The sequence below is a fragment of the Hyperolius riggenbachi genome, chromosome 6 (assembly GCF_040937935.1).
Source record: "Hyperolius riggenbachi isolate aHypRig1 chromosome 6, aHypRig1.pri, whole genome shotgun sequence".
Lineage (NCBI taxonomy): Eukaryota > Metazoa > Chordata > Amphibia > Anura > Hyperoliidae > Hyperolius > Hyperolius riggenbachi.
The window spans coordinates 251,623,704-251,643,228 of record NC_090651.1 but is presented as its reverse complement, the minus strand read 5'-3'; the positions used below and the strand labels follow the sequence as shown (position 1 = coordinate 251,643,228).

General features: G+C 43.6%; 1 protein-coding gene and 1 long non-coding RNA gene across 15 annotated transcripts in view; one reads left to right on the top strand and one right to left on the bottom strand.

Annotated features, from left to right (window-relative positions):
- Positions 1-19,525, bottom strand: part of PLCH2 (phospholipase C eta 2) — a 1,280,386-nt gene that overhangs the window by 86,552 nt on the left and 1,174,309 nt on the right. For all 14 annotated transcript variants that reach the window (XM_068240676.1, XM_068240675.1, XM_068240674.1 and 11 more), the window contains 3 exons: positions 16,830-16,937; positions 14,707-14,831; positions 1,140-1,224 (listed from right to left, as the gene is read on the bottom strand). In XM_068240676.1, the coding sequence (XP_068096777.1) occupies positions 1,140-1,224; positions 14,707-14,831; positions 16,830-16,937 (318 nt within the window). The remainder of the gene's footprint in view (positions 1-1,139; positions 1,225-14,706; positions 14,832-16,829; positions 16,938-19,525) is intronic.
- LOC137521439 (uncharacterized) overlaps positions 1-19,525 on the top strand; it is an 81,960-nt gene that overhangs the window by 46,153 nt on the left and 16,282 nt on the right. The window lies entirely within an intron of this gene.

The window sequence follows — 19,525 nt, the reverse complement described above, 5'->3', positions numbered from 1 at the left end:
ATGTAATATTTTTGCACAATAATTTGCACGCATTTAATATTATATGAGAAAATATGCTACAGGCAATTTTGCGTAAGGCTGTAAGCATTAATTATCTACCATTGCTAACTGTATTGATCTAAAATGAATGAATGACATTCCTGTAGCAAAAAAAAATATATATAATTGCAAAAACTTTTGCTTTAAAGCCTACAGGAAACTACCAAGTCAGATGCATGCTGGGAGAGAAGTACATCACCTGTTCAGCTGTAGGTTAAATCATGTAGCCACAGCCCAGAACTGTAAGAATATCTAGCTTCAAAATAAAAATTACTTTTTCCACGCTATATATTTTATGCTACAGGGAAAAAACAGGGCATTCATTTTAGATACAGTATTTATGATGACTAGTGGATCTACAGTGGTTTAGATAGGAAATGTTTGGAAAGTGCTGCTAAGTACTGATGTATACAGTTGTATCCTTATGTCTGTTTACTGTTATCTAATTCTTTTCACAACTTTTTGATGGCAGTCTTCTCTAATCTGACGCCAGAGTGAGCCATGAGGGGAGGGGGGGGGGGGGGGGGGATTCCCTCACAGCGCATCTATTAACTCTGTGTGTGCAGAGAGCTGTCAGAGACAGGCAGAGCTTTCTCTCACAGAGCAGTGGAAGTGTATCTTATGTGCAACAAACATTTGTAATTGTGTGGATAAAACCGGATACCTATTTTCATATAGCTCTGCTTCAATATTACACCATTCTTAGTATATCAGACTGCAGAGATTCATACCTGTGCAAATGAGACATTCCAAACGTAGCTACAATCTACACAGAATGAATTACAGCTTTTGCCTCTGATATTTAACATGAATAGTAGGAAAATATTTACACAGCTACTTAGACTTAATTTGTACATAGTCATTTCAGAACACTTGGGTATTGATCGTGTATCTTTAACATGACGCAACACACGAATCTGACAATTTCATCAAAAGGGTTTTAAAATAAAAAAACAATCAAGTTGTTTATTTTCCAGCCAATTCAATCAAACCAGCTAGAAAACAGTACATTGGGATTGCAGTATGTGCAGGCACCACTGGGGAACACACATCCAGCACAACATAAAGCTTGATTTCCCTGGAAAGGACTGTTTACTTACCATTGTCATCTACAACACGGGTTTGTTCTTTGAAGCAGTCTACAGGCAAACCAATTATCTCAACTTCTACGAATGGATCAATGATCTAAAATATAAAAACATTAACAGTTAAACGAAAAGGATTCAGATATTCAGTGAGATGTACACACGAGTGCAATTCTTTGCTGAAGTTGACCACTGATCAACAACGCAGGTGGTTACGGTGTCAGTGGATTGAGGGCTAGTGTGAAAATAGACTTCCTGCCTCAACTGTGCATCTGGGTGTCTGAGGAAATTGCACCAAAAGAGCACTAAAACTTGTAGCTAAAGCAAAAATGAAGGCAACAAAGGGCAAGTATCGGTTAAAAGGAACCCAAAGTTAGGGATGGTCGGAATGCCAAATTCCGATTCCGCGGTAATTCCGCATTCCGTTATGTACCGATTACCGATTCCGCTTTCCGCTACCAATTTCCGCATTCCAAGGCGGAATTTCCGCCGGAAATCGCGGAAATTCCGCCAGACTTTAACATCAATTTTCTCAAAAACTTTAAGGTCTTTTTGAAAACTTTTTTTTGCATCTTGCTCAGAAGGTTCTGTTTAATAAACCCTGAAAATTTGGTGTTTCTAGGACTTACGGGGGTTTTGCTATTAACTTCTAAAGTCGGCAGATTTTTACTGTCATGTAAAATGCAGAAAATAGGCAGATGCAGATTTTCTGCATTTTACATTACAGCAAAAATCCGCCGAATTTAGCAGTTAATAGAAAAGCCCCCTTAAGTCCTAGAAACACCAAATTTTCAGCATTTATTAAACCGAATCTTGTGAACAAGATGCAAAAAAAAGTTTTCAAAAAGACCTTATAGTTTTTGAGAAAATGAATGTTAAAGTCGGGTGGAATTTCCGCGATTTCCGGCGGAAATTTCCGCGATTTCCGGCGGAAATCCGCCTACGGCACTTGCATTACCGATTTCCGCATTCCGATGCGGAAATGCAATTTCCGATCGGAATTTCGGAAATTGCATTTCCGCGGAATCCGGATGAGCATCCCTACCCAAAGTGAGAAACACATGGCTGCCATATTCATTTCCTTTTAAACAATACGAGTTGCCTGGCTGCCCTGCTGATCTTTCTGGTCAGTAGTGCTTGAATTACACACCTGAAACAAGCAGCTAATCCAGTCAGAAATACCTGATCTACATGCTTGTTCAAGTGGATCCGAGATAAACTTTTACTCATTGTGTTCCTTTCATATAGTTTATAGGGCATTCCTCAAGCCAAATGCCTTTTTTGTTTTGATTTTAATACTCAAATTCCCTATAAACTAAACAAGCCTCGCCCACAGCTTCAGAGTGCCTTGGCATTCTTAGACTCATGTAGCAAGGGCTTATGGGAGCTCAGTCTGGGCAAGAGGAGGAGGAGGTTACTAGCCAGAGATTTCAGAGGCAGAGGGGAGAAGGGAGGAGGAGAGGGGATTGAGCTGAGGGCTGTAGATGCTATCAGCTTGCCTTTGTGTAAAATGACAAACAGAACATGGCTGCCCTCATTGTATCACAGGAATAAATAATCATAAACTGCTGAAGCTGTAAGCAGCTAGATTTGCTGTGTAAACTATCTAAACTTTAGATAAGATATATATATAGACAAGTTACTTGTCATAGTTAGTTTTTCATCTCTGATTCGCTTTCAAGGTCTATGGCTTAACATATCAGAGGCAGTGGATCAGCAGGACAGCCTAGGAATTATTATTTAGTATTTTTATAGCGCCGACATCTTCCGCAGCGCTGTACAGAGTACATATAGTCTTGTCACTAACTGTCCCTCAAAGGAGCTCACAATCTAGTCCCTACATACATATGTTTATGTATGTATTGTGTAGTGCATGTATATTTTAGTCTAGGACCAATTAACTTATCGGTATGTTTTTGGGATGTGGGAGGAAACCAGAGTGCCCGGGGGAAACCCATGCAGACACGGGGAGAACATACAAACTCCTTGCAGATGCTGACCTGGCTGAGATTTGAACCGGGGACCCAGCGATGCAAGGCGAGAGCGCTAAGCACTACGCCACCGTGCTGGGAATGTGCATTGTTTAAAAGGAAATAGGTCAGCCTTTTTAGGTCTCTCACTTCGGGCTCTCTTTGAAGTTTAGGTACATATTTGACAAGGTGGGTGGAGGTTAACCACTTACTGCATCCAGTGCAGTATATCTACGCCCTGAGAAAATTCATCTGAAGTCCCAGGGATGTAGATATTGGTCTATTGCCGCCGCGCACTCCTGCTCACATTGTTGCAGCGGATCGTTACAAGGGAGATGAAAGAATGGGAACGCAATTCCACATGTCAATGATAGACAGCATCAATGAGATGCCTGCGGTCTTAACTAAGGGAGTAACACATCCCATGCATTACTTCCTGTTTGCATTCTAATAGTACACTCAGGAAAATAATGAGTGAGGCCAAATAGTAAAAACCTACACTAATTAACCCTTACCTCCCACTCTCCCCCATAGTTACCCCCCAAAAACTTTTGCATTAAAAAAAATATATATATATTTTTTTAAATATTTATGTCAAGAGGGTATATTACTGTTATTTTCTAAAATATGGGCTTTTAATTAGTGATGGACGCAAAACTGAAAAATGCACCTTTATTTCCAAATAAAATTTTGGTGCCATGCATTGTACTAGGGAAATATATTTTAAACATTGCAATAACCTGGGAAAAATGGGCAAATAAAATATGTGGGCTTTAACCACAGTAGAACGTTTTATTTTAAAGCGGTATTGTCACCATAAAAATCTAATTTCAACAGCAACTGGTCTGAGTGTATTAAGTGATAAAGATGCTAATCCTGCATTCAAAACTTTTTTTGCTGTTATGGTTTGGAGTTATCACATACTTTAGGAGCACTGGCCCTAGTGCCAAACAGTGCCAAAAAGTTGAATGCTGGGAGTTTTTGAATGCTGGGAGTTATTTTTATCTAAAATATATTCCTCCTCTTCCTTTTTCCATTTTTGTTATTATTCCTATTAAAATGCATTGACAATAAAAATTCTTAGCATAATGTACCACCCAAAGAAAGCCTAATTGGTGGTGAAAAAACAAGCTATAGATCATTTAGTTGTGATAAGCAGTGATTAAGTTATTAGCGAATGAAAGGGAGGAGCATTGCTGCTGAAAGGTGAAAATTGCTCTAGTCCTTAAAGGACAACTGAAGTGAGTGGGATATGGAGGCTGCCAGATTTATTTCCTTTCAAGCAGTGCCAGTTGCATGGCTATCCTGCTGATCCTTTGCCTCTAATACTTTTAGCCACAGACCCTGAACAAGCATACAGAAGATCAGGTGTTTCTGATATTGAGGATCTGCAGGATAGCCAGGCAACTGGTATTGATTAAAAGGAAATAAATAATATTGCAGCTTCCATATACAGCTCACTTCAGTTGTCCTTTAAAGGGAAAAAACCCTCAGTCGTCAAGTGGTTGACTTTACTATATAGGACTGACACTTCACTGACACTCCTCATAACATTGATCTTAGCTGGAAGACATTGGGAGAGGAGGCACTGCAGTGAGAGGATAGTTTTGCTTACGTTAGTGAATCTTGCCAAAGTTCCCCCTCAGCACACAGCCTAGTATACAATAGCTCAGGCTTAGTGTCACAAGGTTGAATAAGCTTGGATAGAGCCATCATATATCCTCATTTTTTGAATTACAATAGTAAGGAGTAAATTGCCCAGTCTGCATTTCTGTACATTTATGATTAACACCAAGAAGGTCGAGAACAAATATCCTATGACTACAGTCCCCAATCCCCCCCCCCCCATGCGTTTGGCCATGCTGAAAACTGCTTTAAGTGGGTTCAGATTTTCTTAGTCACATATCAACAGAAACAAATAAATATGCAGCAAAAAAAGCTGAAATTGTACTACAAGAAGCAGGTAATGGATACAGTGTAAAATAAGACTGTTTACCAATGACAAATACACACAGGTCCGTTAGAGAAAAGACACTGATCTATGAAAAATCAATATTGTTATATCATGTCTGAGTCAAATACAAATGTCCTCAGCAGAAAGTGCTAAATGTTAGCAGCTATAATGCTTTATTAAAAAATAAAATGTCAGCCCTTCAGCATGACTGCTAAGGTTGACACACAGCAAGGTCACAGTGTTCAATCACGGCGCACATCACTATGTCCTTTTCCTGATACTGTCCCTTGCGGAACACTTATGAAACGTCTAGGAGTGGAGAGAAATCAATTCCACTAATGTCAGAGTCCGTAACACAATAAACATGACTTTAAACAAGTTAGCTTTGGTGAAGCCAAATAGCTTTAATTGGTAAATGTTCTGATCCTCACAACTACAAAATAACTGTAACCCTGTATCCCAGGGTGTGCAAAGTGGTGTCAGATTATTAAGCCCTTGTCAAGGTCCTTTGTAGGTGTAAGTACAATCAATCAAGTATCTAGGACAACACCTGATGGTGAAGGTGTAGCATTACTGACCTGCGCACTGCATTGCTTAGTTAAAGTAACACTATCAAAGAAAGTGTTTTTGTGGCAACATTGGCAACTGATGTAAAAGCAATATAAAGGGCATAAATGTTTTCTCTGTAGTGTAATCTATATCTTGGGTACCTTTAAGGGCCTGAGCCCACTGGCGCAGTTGTGCCCACGTTTCAGTTACACATTAATGTTAGAGATGCTGAAAAGCAGATAGAAGCAGATACAACTGTGTCAGTGGGCTCAAGCCCTTAGTCAGTGTCCCCTGACAACACTGACAGCGTCAGGACAGAGGAATAGTCCACCTTTGTAGGAGAGGCCTCTGACATAAAAAATGGACGTCATGGTCATGGTCCTGCAACCCCACCCCCCGCCAGAACACACATAGATGTTTGAGGAACGAGAGAGGTTCTCTCGCTCCTATTATGCCACCCACTCCCTTCCCGAATGTGAGTTTTAATTCACATTGCTGTGGCAGTTATTGCTGTGATGCCCACCAATAGGATGTAAGAGACGCGAGAGCATCTTTCCCTTCTCTAGCGCTGGCCCTGCACTTCTGTCACTGTGCTTCTTTGCACACGCTGTGTCCGCCGTGTCATTGTAGGTTTTTGCTTGTTATGCGCAAACAACTAAAGCAAAGGAGGGCAAAAGCATCCCATTATGCTGAGCACTGTCTAGTGTCTACACCAGGGATCCCCAAACTTTTTCGGTCAAGGGCTGGATCAACATACTTCAGACTGCTGGGGGGCCGGAACATACATAAAATGATATTGAAAAACCTAGATGTTGAATCCAGGTATGGATTCCCCCCAATCATGCCCAGAGGAGCCATTCAGTCATGTGGCGCCCTAAGATTTTCTTTTTGCACCAGACAGGGAAGCATACCCAAGTGGCAACCAGGGATGCTCACCGGATGCTCTCACAAGTAATTACTCGTGATTCAAATCCTTCAAGCTGGAAGGAGGAAGTGCACCGGTGTGAGGCTTGCAACGCGACCAATAGGACGTGTGTAAGCTCTTTGGAATGCAGGGCAGACGGCGGAATTATAGGTAAATAACCCCTTGTATCCCGCCGCACACCTGCGCCAATTAAACCTCATTTGAACCACGAGTAATCATTACTCGTGAGAGCATCCAGTGAGCATCCCTGGTGGCAACCTGCTGTCCAGATGGACAACAGTGTCACCTGATGCAGAATTGGATTGGAAGCCCACAAATGACTGCTCACTGGCTTCTACAGTATGTGGATGGGTGGTGCCAGCACAGCTATTCTATATGCGGGCCGCCAATATTTAAAGGTGCCGTGGGCCACATCTATAAGTTATACATTTTGTGTTTGGGGGCCAGTGAAAAAGCCTTGGGGGGCTGCATACAGCCCGTGGGCTGTAGTTTGAGGGCCACTGGTTTACACCAATTCAAGATGACTTTGCGAAATGGAATGTTTCTGCTCTCCTTTGCCTAGTTTGTTGTTGCATAGCAACAGCAGATGGAATGAAAGGAGGTTCTTGCTGGAAGATCTACAATCTAAGAATAGTGGTCGATGTTATTTGTTATCCAGAATGATGGATTCTAATGACATCATCAATGCCATTGGCTGACACTTATACTCAGACTAGATTACCCAAAATTCAAAAACCCCAAAATTTTACGCTTAGCCACCTTTTTGTTACAGGCTGGCAAGTGAACTATAGCCAAAGCATAGAGATGAATCACAGTCCAATTTGAGGAAAAGAAGAACTATAGCACAAATTTTCATGGTTCATAATAAGATGGTCAATTTAGTGCAGGACAAGTATGGGAAGAGTGAAAAAACATGGGGTCTCCGGCTGAGATGTATGGAAATACACAATGCGCTGTGACACAATTCTGATGAGGGTATATCTAGTACACTTGAAGTACACTTGCCCCCTCCTTTCACAACCTTCATACAAGCCCTCAAAACTCACCTCTTCAAGAAGGCTTACCCCACCTCACCAATGCCCTAATTCTGTCTGCTGAGAACCTCTCGATGCAGCCCTCCCTACTATCATGTCTCCACCCCCTCCCTTTAGATTATAAGCAGGGCCCTCCCTATTCTACTTGATGATGCACTCTGGACACAGAATAGTGTGAACTTATAATTATTAATGATTATAGGTGATTATTGGGACTACTACTCCTGTGCATGATCTGGCATTGTGCGTCTTACTACTTATTACACGTACGTATGGCAACGTCGCGGGTAAACTGGGCGCAGGGTGAGCCGAATGACTGCTCACCCTGCTGTCATTTAAATACCCGGTGGCATTAAATACTATTACCCTTCCAAGTTGTAGCAACTCGGTGGGAGATGTAATTCAGGATCTGGTGATCACCGGTTCCCTCTTGTGCGGGGCGTGCAGCACTAGTGCTATGACGGTGAACAGCTTCGGCGCTGAGCACAGAAATAACCTGCTTCACTAATCACCTGTATTGTGTTGTCTGTCACCCTTATTATCCCTGTCTGTAACCCTATTGATTGTCCAGCGCTGCATAATATGTATAGATAAATCCAATAAATATTAACAACAATAAAAGTACTCAAGAAATAAATGTTAGCATCTATGTACATCCTAGTATTTGATGTCCGTGTGTACATGCTGGCAGTGAAAGACAGGAATTTGTGTTTTTCATAGCCATGTCCCCCTCTTCCCAGTAAGCATAACCCTTTTCCTCAACAATTATCGCCCCCCTAATGCTTTCTATATGCAGAGAACAGCAGGAAAGAGTTAGATCATAACTGTCCTCTTACACATCCCCAGGATGTGTCAGGCACCTATACTTAACTTCAGAGCTGGATTAAGACCACACAGGGCCCCAAGCAGAGCAACGAATTCAGCCCCCCCCCCCCCCTCAGCCACCCTGTTAAAAGGATGTCCCCCCAGTATAGGCGGCCGGATGTCCCTGCAGTATAGGTAGTTGGATGTAACCCTGCAGGGCCGTTTCTAGGGCCGTGCGGCCCGTGCCGCTGCCATGGGCGCAGAGGAAGGGGGGGTGCTGTGATGGCGGGGAGGGGGGGGAGCCGGAGCCGCAGGGAGGGCAATCTGACCTCTCCCTCTCTCCAGGCCGCTCTCCATGCCGCCCCCCCCCCAGACTGCAGCAGAGTTAACGGGCAGGGAAGCGCTGCAGCTGCTATACACAGTTACTCACCTCCCTGGATCCGATTGCCGCTCACTAGCCGCCGGTCTCCTCCTCTGCAATGTAGCCGCTGATACAGACGCTGCTTACAGGAAGCTTACAGGAAGCAGCGTGTGTATCAGCGGCTACATTGCAGAGGAGGAGACCGGCGGCTACTGAGCGGCGATCGGATCCAGGGAGGTGAGTAACTGTGTATAGCAGCTGCAGCGCTCCCCTGCCCGTTAACTCTGCTGCAGTCTGAGGGGGGGGGGGGCATGGAGAGCGGCCCGGAGAGAGAGAGGGAGAGGGAGGGCTGCCCTCCCCGGCCCACGGCTCCCCCCGCCATTATGAGGGGGAACTTACCTACTTAACCTCCCGGGCAGCTACCTATCTAAACTATACTGGGGGGCAGCTACCTATCTAACCTATGCTGGGGGGCAGCTACCTGTCTAACCTATGCTGGGGGGCAGCTACCTGTCTAACCTATGCTGGGGGGCAGCTACCTGTCTAACCTATGCTGGGGGGCAGCTACCTATCTAACCTATGCTGGGGGGCAGCTACCTGTCTAACCTATGCTGGGGGGCAGCTACCTGTCTAACCTATGCTGGGGGGCAGCTACCTATCTAATCTATACTGGGGGCACCTACCTATCTAACCTATACTGGGGTGCAGCTACCTAATCTAACCTATACTGGGGGCACCTACCTAATCTAACCTATACTGGGGGCACCTACCTATCTAACCTATACTGGGGGGAACCTACCTAATCTAAACTATACTGGGGGGCAGCTACCTATTTAACCTATACTGGGGGCACTTACTTATCTAACCTGTATTGGGGGGAAGCTACCTATCTAACCTATACTGGGGGGGCAGCTACCTATCTAACCTATACTGGGGGCACCTACCTAATCTAACCTATACTGAGGGGCAGCTACCTAATCTATACTGGGGGGCAGCTACTTATCTAACCTATACTGGGGGGCAGCTACCTATCTAAGTTATACTGCGGGCACTTATCTAACCTGTATTGGGGGCACCTACCTAGCTAGCCTATACAGGTGGCAACTATACTGGCTACCTATACTGGGCGCACCTACCTAACTAACCTATACTGGGGGCACCTACCTATCTAACCTATGCTGGGGGCAACTATACTGGCTACCTATATTGGAGGCACCTACCTAGCTAACCTGTACTGGGGGCACCTTCTTATCTAACTTATACCGGGGGGGGGGGGTGCCTGCCTATCTAACATATACTGGGGGCAACTATACTGGCTACCTATACTGGAGGCAACTACCTGGCTAACCTATACTGGGGGCAACTTTACTGGCTCACCTATGCCTGGCCACCTATACTCAGGGGGGGGGGGGGACATATAGCTGGCTACCTCTACGGGGGGGGGGGGGCGAAATTTTTACACCCTCGCCCTGGGTGCATTTTAGCCTAGAAACTGCACTGTACCCCTGTGTCCCTACTTACTGGCTGCCTCTTCCTCCTTTTTAACTTCCACTTATTTTCGGGGTAGGGCTTATATTTCAAGCATTTTCAAAATTCCGGCTAGGGCTTATTTTCAGGGTAGGTCTTATTTACAGGGAAAGAGGGTATAGGTAGAAAACTGATGTCCCCTCAGAATAGATAGCAAGACAACCCCGCAGTAAAGGTAGCCAGATGTTCCCCCAGTACAGGTAGCCAAATGACTCCCCCCCCCCCCCCGTATAGCCAGCTGTCACCCCCCCCCCCCCAGTATAGGTAGCCAGATGTTCCCCCCACCCAGGCAGCCCTCTATTTCCACAGTATATAGGTTGACAGATACCCCCTCAGTATGGATAGCCAGACAACCCCCCCCCCCCTTCTAGTTGAGTTAACAAGATCCAAATTTCTCCCAGCCAGTCTCACAAGTGGGTCACATGATAAGAGACCCTAACTGTCACCGAAGAACAGACACTAAAGGGGCCCATACACTGGTCAATTGCAGCGTTCGATCAATCTGATCTAATCAATCACAAATTGATGCACGATCGAAAGATCAATCGATTTGCGGCTGATTTGGATCGATTTGATCTATCTGTCAGGATGGAAAAATCTAGGTTGATCTGCTGCTGGCAGCAGATCGTTGGCCCATAGAGTTGCATTGGATCTAATGGTCCAATAATGCATTTTAGATCGATTTCCAATGGATTTCATTCTGGAATCTATTGGAAATCTGTTCCTACTTTGTGGCACACATCAGATAGATTCCTGTTGGCCTTACAGTCAGGCATCTGACAGAAATCTATCTGATGGTCGAATCTCCTGCAAATCTATCAGTGTATGGCTGCCTTTAGAAGCACGGAGGAGAATCTGCACCGAAGATGCAGCACGGGAACCTGGAGATGTAATAGAAACTTTGCTCCCCTCTGTGCTCACATGCGAAATGCATCTTTTTTGCTGCCAGGTAATGCCACAACGTGTCAAACTAACAAGATTCACATCTAAGCAGGCATGGTCGGAAGAGCTCCTCCTCCTCCTCCTCCTCCTCCTCCTCCTCCTCCTCCTCCTCCCACAATTGGGAATGACAGCTGAATGAATTGTGCACCCCCTCCTACACTGCGCCCTGAGGCTGGAGCCTCTCCAGCCTCTGCCTCGGCCCGGCCCTGAGTGTGGTTGATGGTCTAGGGGGTAAGACAGATACCTACTACCATGTAGTGATGGAGGAGGAGGAGGAGAGAGATTTTTTTTTTTGGGTGTTATTTCAGAAAATTCCGTCGGAATTATAAAATTTCCGCGGAATTCCGTTTAAGAGGTATAGGAATTCCGTTCCGACCACCGGAATCGGAATTAGCTAATTACGGCCGGAATCACGGAATTAATAATTCCGCTGAATTTTCCGAGCACATGGTTGTGGCCATGCTCAGGTATATATCGGGTGATAAAGCTAAAGGCTCATACACACATCAGACCATAGTCTTTGGAAAATGAAAGATCACAGACCAATTTTACCCCCTTCCATGTAGTATGAGAGCCATACCTTCACAGTCTTTTCTATGGAGCTGAACTCCCCATCAGACAGAAATCTTTGCAAGATGCTGTACACAAAGATGCTGTAGACATTCAAAAGATCAGTATCTGCAAAAGATCTGTTCCTGCAAAAGATCCGTTCCTGCAAAATGCATCCATAGTCTATGACCTAGGTTCTCAACATGTGGTACGTGTACCCCAGGGGGTACGTCTGATGGGTCTAGGGGGTACTTGGGCTTGATGTACTGTATTTAATTAAGTTAACTGTATAGTTTCAGAAAATAATAAATCCTATATAAACAGCCAAACTATTATTTCTGCTAATTAAAAACAATAGCAAATACATGGAAATGGTTTAGAAACGAGTATCATGTACTACTATTAAGGGTATCTGTATCAAGGGGTACTTGAAATAGTCTTTACCATATCAGGGGGTACTTGGTCAGCACAGGCTATCAAAAGGGGTACATACCCATGAAATGTTGAGAAACACTGGTCTATGAGATCTGCAGATCATCATACACACCTTGTCTAACAGACATTCATCTGCAGATCAGATCCACCAGGATGGATTTTCAGATCTGCAGAGGATTGTCTGATCTGCAGATGAATGTCAGTTAAACAAGGTGTGTATGAGGATCTGCAGATCTCATAGACTATGAATGCAATTTGCAGGAACGGATCTTTGGCAGGAACAGATCTTTTGCAGATGCTGATCTTTTGTGTCGGTACAGCATCTGTGTGTGCAGCATCTTGCATTATTTTTTTTGATGGGGAGTTCAGCTCCATAGAAAAGACTACATGGAAGGGGGTAAAATTGGTCTGTGATCTTTCATTTTCCAAAGACTATAGTCTGATGTGTGTATGAGGCCTAAGGCTAAGTAGCTCAGCAAAGACAGGAACCAGTTGTAAACATCACAAACAGAACTCTAGACTGGGAGCACACTTGTCTGTGTTTTCTGCCTAGGAAAACTGTAAATGTAAATCAATGGCGGGTCTGTGCACACTGTTAGGTGTTTTTCCTATTAAGAAAACAAACAAAAAAAAAACCTGATAGCAGTGAAGCAAAGTGTGGATTTTCTATATCAATTAACCACCCTGACGTTCTATTTTTTTGCGGCGTTCGGCCGCGGGTGGTTTTTTTTAACCTATTTTTTTATCATGTAGCTAGCCTAGCGCTAGCTTCATGATTCCCCCTCCCTGCGCCATCCCGCCCACCCCTCCGATCGCCACCGGCGATCATACCCAATAGGAAATATCGCTCTAAACGGGATTTCCTGTTAGGGCTTCCCTCGTCCCCATGGCAACGATCGGAATGACGTCATCGACGTCAGGGGGAGTCCCGATCCACCCCATAGTGCAGTGCGGTGATTGGCCAAGCTGCGCTGAGGGTCTGTGGGGGGGCCCTCTTCCACGGTGCGTAGCGGCGGCATTCAAATTAAACATGCAGCTAGCAAAGTGCTAGCTGCGTATTACAAAAAAAAAAATTTGGTAGCTGGTGGCTGACCAATCCACCGCAGCGGTAATGGACGAGCTGAGCTCATCCATACCGCTAAGGTGGCTAAAGTAGCTTCTGTGAAAAAATGCCTGTGTTTTCCCATGTACAGACACACACAGTAAAAAACGCATGCAAAAAAGCGCGCACAGAAAACTGACAGACAAATGTGCTACCAGCCAAAGGCTTTTTAGCAGAGCAGTTTGTCTAAATGATGATGCGATTATGGAAGAAAAGTTAACTACAGATGTACCTGTATCTTTCCTGGCTAGCAAGCAGCTTCTGAATGCTGGATTGAACTGGACAGAAATCACACAGACAGCATTAGTCTTTCCAAACCCCAGCCTGTGTCTGACAGCTTTACAAGCTAAGAAGAGGGGGGAGGATGCAGGAGTGAGAGAAACACTTTAGTGTCTTGTCCGTTAGAGCATTCCTACAGACTTTGTTTTTAATGGACCATAAAGCGTTACATGAAAAGGGGCAATAAATCTTTACTGGGGCAGGTGGGGCTCCTGACCTTTCACTAGAAAAGCAACTATCTCTGTTGCCTGGTGGATAATCTGGCTCTGCTATACTTCCATCCTAATATGCTTCAGTGCAATGCTCTGCAATTGGGGGAAGCAAGCCAGATTTTTAGGTCTAATTTTTGGTAAAGAAAAGTGAGCTGGGTATAAATCAAACCTTTATTTTCTTAAATGAAATTTTGTGTGAAACATCCAACATTATAATGAGTATCTCTGGTGAGACACAGAAGTTCTTTGCCAAAACAGATCACTGACGGTACTGGTAAACTACCTCAGATGACATCACATGGGCAAGATACTAATAAACAGTTAAACTTAGCAGTGGTTCCCAAACTTTACCTGGCAAAGGCATCTCTGGCCAATGCAAAACGTGTGTAGCTACGCTGAACAACAGGTGATGGCTTTCTGGTGGACCAACGACACATCCTGATACTTCCACAGTATCCAATCTTCTGAAAGTCTACCATTACAGTGCTCTCCCCCCTCCTTTTAGTAGTGCACCAATCCCATCATGGTGCTCATTTCATTATAGTAACACTATTATAAAGCTCCCCACATTACTGTGACTCCTATTAGTGCTCCCCTCATTGTGAAGCTCCCCATAGTTCTCACTTCAATTTAATGTCCCCCATGATGTGACCATTCATTATTATGTCCCCCTAATTGAAGTCTGTCCGTTCCCCTCATCATAGTGCCATCTTCTCCCTCCAAAGCATCTTGTTCATTACATTGCTCCTCAGAGTTCTTCCATTGTGGTGTCTCCCATAGTGCGCACCACATTGTAGTACCATAATCTTTATCAGTGCTCCACTTATTACAGTTATTCCAGTAAAATACTGTACTAAGGAGGGAGTGATCACAGTCATGTATGTAAAAATGAATGAATGGTTTCATGAAATTGTAGCAATTGCTTCATGATCTCTTTACCTCTCCCCGGTCTCCCAGCATGGAATCCTTTGGTTTTGGAAGCTGTTGGCCACTGATTATTCGAAGAACAAGTTGCTTCTTTAACTGGCCTGGTAAAGGGTCATCCAAATTTGGATTAAAGGCACCTGTAATGTAAAAGGAGTCAGTTTTTTCACATGCATAATTAATACTGCTGGCAATGCATCATCTGAATCTGTGTAGCTAAAATTTGCAAGATTTTCTATGTATTGTTTCTCATAGCTGCTTTAAGCTGTGCTTTGCAAGGCTGCCTTTTTCAAGGCTTGGCAAGGAGATGACCCAATAGTAACAGGTGCAAATTCCAAAGGGGCTCGCAGCACAGAGAAACAAACTCTGACCCCGACAAATGTAGGTTTGTATACTCTGCCTTATTCTGCCAACAAAACACTATTACATGTATCCCAGATACAAGATGATCCCATAAATATTATGAATTGTGTAAGGCATTTGTGTGAATAGGCAAGTGCTGGTAAAATGTATATAACAACCCTATGTTCTTCTGATCATTCTACAGCAATTTACAGTTATCTGGTTGAACTGAAATTAGAAAAATCAAATGGTCACATGACAAGAGATAGTTTAATTGGTTGGATGATCTTAGTCGCCCTATAACGGTACAATTTTTCACCAAATGCGAGTTTCTATGCAATTTTTACGATCAAATTGTATAGAAAATTTGCCATTTACAAAGGCAATCGATAAGGCACGATTCTTTGGTTGATTGCTAAAAATAGGATAAAAATCAATCCAAAAGTTGGATCTCATGATCGAATTTAAAGAAAGAGAATCGTTCAGTAAGTGTGAACAATTGATAATTTCCTTCCGATTACTTATGATCATTCAAATCGCATTGAAAGATCACATTTAATAAAAATGTAAAAAAATGTCACCAATTGCAATCTTTCGACACGATTTTAATGATCGAATTGTATAGAAAATCTGCAGTTTATAAAGGCAATTATTTGGTTGACTGCTAAACAAGATAGAATTGATCCGAAAGTTGGATTTTATGATCAAATTCGAAAAAGAAATTGTTCAGTAAATGTGAACAAAACAATTGCCTTCCGATTAGTTACGATTGTTCAAATCCAGCCCAAAGATCGTATCTGATGAAAAAAAGATCTACTGACTTGCTCTATCTGAGCATCAGCACACTTGCTTGAGATTCAGCTACCAATGAGCTGGCATCGGTCAGTGGTACAATGATTAGCAAAATTACATTAGGGCCTTCTCACACTAAATGTGGTGCAGAGTGGTTCTCACACCCTTCTCTGCAGCTTCCCAGGCTCTCCATCTAATTCAGCAGGGCCTTTCAACCACCCTCTACACTGTGTGACATGGTACCATGTATAAACTGCATCCAGGCGCATTTTCTAGTGGTACAGAGTGACTGGTGTCTCCACTTACTTTCACTGAATGGGGCTGCGCAGCAGTGTACTCTGTGGCAGGTAACAGCAGTGCTGAGATGAGTCAACCACTCAGTACCGCAGCTACAACAGCTGAGACAACTGAGCACTCATAAGCGTACGGCACTACTGTTAAAGGAAAACGAAGCTGGAAGGCTTATTGGAGTAATGACTCTCTTAATACCAGATGTCAAAGACTTTACCATTTCTCACTAATACAAAGAGCTTGCTGGTTAGTCTGTACCCCTCGGTGTTACAAGCCCTACTGCATAGAGCCAAATTAATCCATGCCATGCACTGATGAGGATCAAACAATCCAAAACAGTCTATATGCATGTTGGATTATTATGGCTCTGTACAAATTAACAAACTGACATCATTGCATTCCAGCGGTTCTGGAGGTGTGTTTAGCTTCTAAGGATACAATGGTTAATTTGCATATATTCAGCAGTGTTGCACTGGGAGACATCTCAAGCTCACTCCAACCTGAATTATCGCAAATTCTTTCTGTTTTAAGAAAGCAAACTTTTGTTTCACTAATACAAAGACAGGACATTCTTAGCTACTTACTAACTGGACCTAAAATTCAGTTTAAAAATGGATTCAAACTACATTTTGAATACAACTCGGGCCAAATTTAAAAGCAACACACAATGAACTTGACAGTTTGAAACATAAAAACGGTCATCATTTTCTCACCATGACACATGCATTTCGGCTTCAGGACATAACCGCAGTTCCCATTGCTATTGAACTTGGCTCTGTTTAGCTGCAGCATCCTTCCTTCCGACTGGTAATTTAAAGCAACTGCAGAGCAAACAGAAGAGTTTGTGACTTCAACACAAGCTGACACAATCAATAAGGCCACTGTAAAGCTTACATTATTGTGTATTTTTATCCAGTTGTTGAACAGTCAGGGGAAGACTAGTGACCTGAAAGAAACCCATTTGCACTCTGTTCTAGGGCTTAGAATTTAATAATAAAAGAAAAAGGCCTAGAGGCAAACTTTTAGTATTTCAGTTGCTAAGGAACTACAATTTAAAGCATATCCAGCCAAATTCAGGCAGTGCTGATTCTCCCCATTACATCTGCATCTGGCTGCTTTATTTATGTTTATTGCTGAAGTCTAGCTGGAATTTTTATTTCTTATGATCTTCTGGGGCAAAACTCCCTTGTCCAGGGGGGGGGCTCAACGTAAAGCTGACCCAAACTCTTGCACAGCAGACAAGGAAGACACAAAATTGCTGAGAAATTCTCATTGTGTGTGTTTACACAGTACAGCCTGTCTAATTACCCCTTATCAGCAAGTAAACAGCAAGTGTAAACCAGGCCTGTCAGCTGTGCCTTTGTTTGTGCCAATATGTAAACACTGAGGGTTAACCTTTTCTGTGCTCCCAGGAATTCCAGGAAGTAAAGACTGCAGGTTTATTGTAGTTCTATACATTGTAAAAGAGAAATGTTTTTCTTTAGAGGTTATTATGCTGTTGCTTATCTTTTATAGCAGAGAGGAAGTTCTGAGTTCAGGTCTGCTTTGACTTCTGGAATTCCTACACAATAACTGCAAGGTGTGTTAAAGGGAAGGTTCAGGGACTAACAAAAAAAAAATCCATATCCACTTACCTGGGGCATCCTCCAGCCCGTGGCAGGCAGGAGGTGCCCTCGGCGCCGCTCTGCAGGCTCCCGGTGGTCTCCAGTGGCCGCCCGACCTGGTCAGCGGCCAGGTCGGGCTTCTTCTGCGCTCCATTGTGCGTTTCACGCCGGCGCGCTGATGTCATCGGACACCCTCCGGGCTGTACAGCGCAGGCTCAGAACTACTGAGTCTGCGCAGTATAGCTCGGAGGACGTCCAATGACGTCAGCGCGCCAGCGTGAAACGCACAATGCAGCGCAGAAGAAGCCCGACCTGGCCGCCGACCTGGCTGCGCCGAGGGCACCTCCTGCCTGCCACGGGCTGGAGGAAGCCCCAGGTAAGAGGATATGGATTTTTTTTTGTTAGTCCCTGAACCTTCCCTTTCAATGAATGTATTTCACTAGTTACATGGGTTATTGCAATTAATCTTCGAATACAGTTCACCCTCTAGTTCATAATTTGTTGGTATATTGCAAACAAAAATTAATTGCTACTGAAAATACTGTGTATAATCAAGTGAGCCTAAATAGAAATTAAAAAGCCTTTTCCTAGCTGCACACACACAAATACCGGTAGGTATTTTTCTGCAAGGCAAAGTTGCACATTTTAACTTAAAGCGGAATATAAGCCTGCATTTCAACTTTGCTCTAAAGCATTATTTACAGCATATTATATGCAACCAGCATATTTTTTTTTACTAGACCAGCATTGGAAGGGTTACACACAGGGAAACAGTAAATTCGGGCGCCTGAGGCTAGTGGACAAATCGGGCGCCGCCATTCACTCCTATAATAAATATCGTTTAATGGGCGCCCGATAGGAAAAAAGGGCGCCGGAGAAAAATAACGTTTTAAAAGCGGCGCCCGGAGACTTAGTGTTTTATTACTGTTTCTCATGATTACACATTATTTAATGATTTATACATTTTAAATTTTATTTTTAAACGAAAAACAGTACAATATTTTTTTTAAACATTATTTTTAAACGAAAAACAGTACATTTTTTTTTAACATTAGTTTTAAACGAAAAAACTAACAGGGGGGTCTTAGGTTTAGGCACCAACAGGGGGGTCTTAGGTTTAGGCACCAACAGGGGGGTCTTAGGTTTAGGCACCAACAGGGGGGTCTTAGGTTTAGGCACCAACAGGGGGGTCTTAGGTTTAGGCACCAACAGGGGGGTCTTAGGTTTAGGCACCAACAGGGGGGTCTTAGGTTTAGGCACCAACAGGGGGGTCTTAGGTTTAGGCACCAACAGGGGGGTCTTAGGTTTAGGCACCAACAGGGGGGTCTTAGGTTTAGGCACCAACAGGGGGGTCTTAGGTTTAGGCACCAACAGGGGGGTCTTAGGTTTAGGCACCAACAGGGGGGTCTTAGGTTTAGGCATCAACAGGGGGTCTTAGGTTTAGGCACCAACAGGGGGTCTTAGGTTTAGGCACCAAAAGGGGGGTCTTAGGTTTAGGCACCAACAGGGGGGTCTTAGGTTTAGGCACCAACAGGGGGGTCTTAGGTTTAGGCACCAACAGGGGGGTCTTAGGTTTAGGCACTAACAGGGGGGTCTTAGGTTTAGGCACCAACAGGGGGGTCTAGGGGTTAGGGGTAGGTACAGGGAGGGTTACTTAGTAATTTTTATTTTAAAACGTTATTATACGTTTCACTATTTAAACGAAAGATTAACGTTTTTACAATTGCCGATTTAATGCACATTATTTAATGATTTATAACTTTATAAAACATTAATTTTAAACGAAATACAGTACAATACATTTT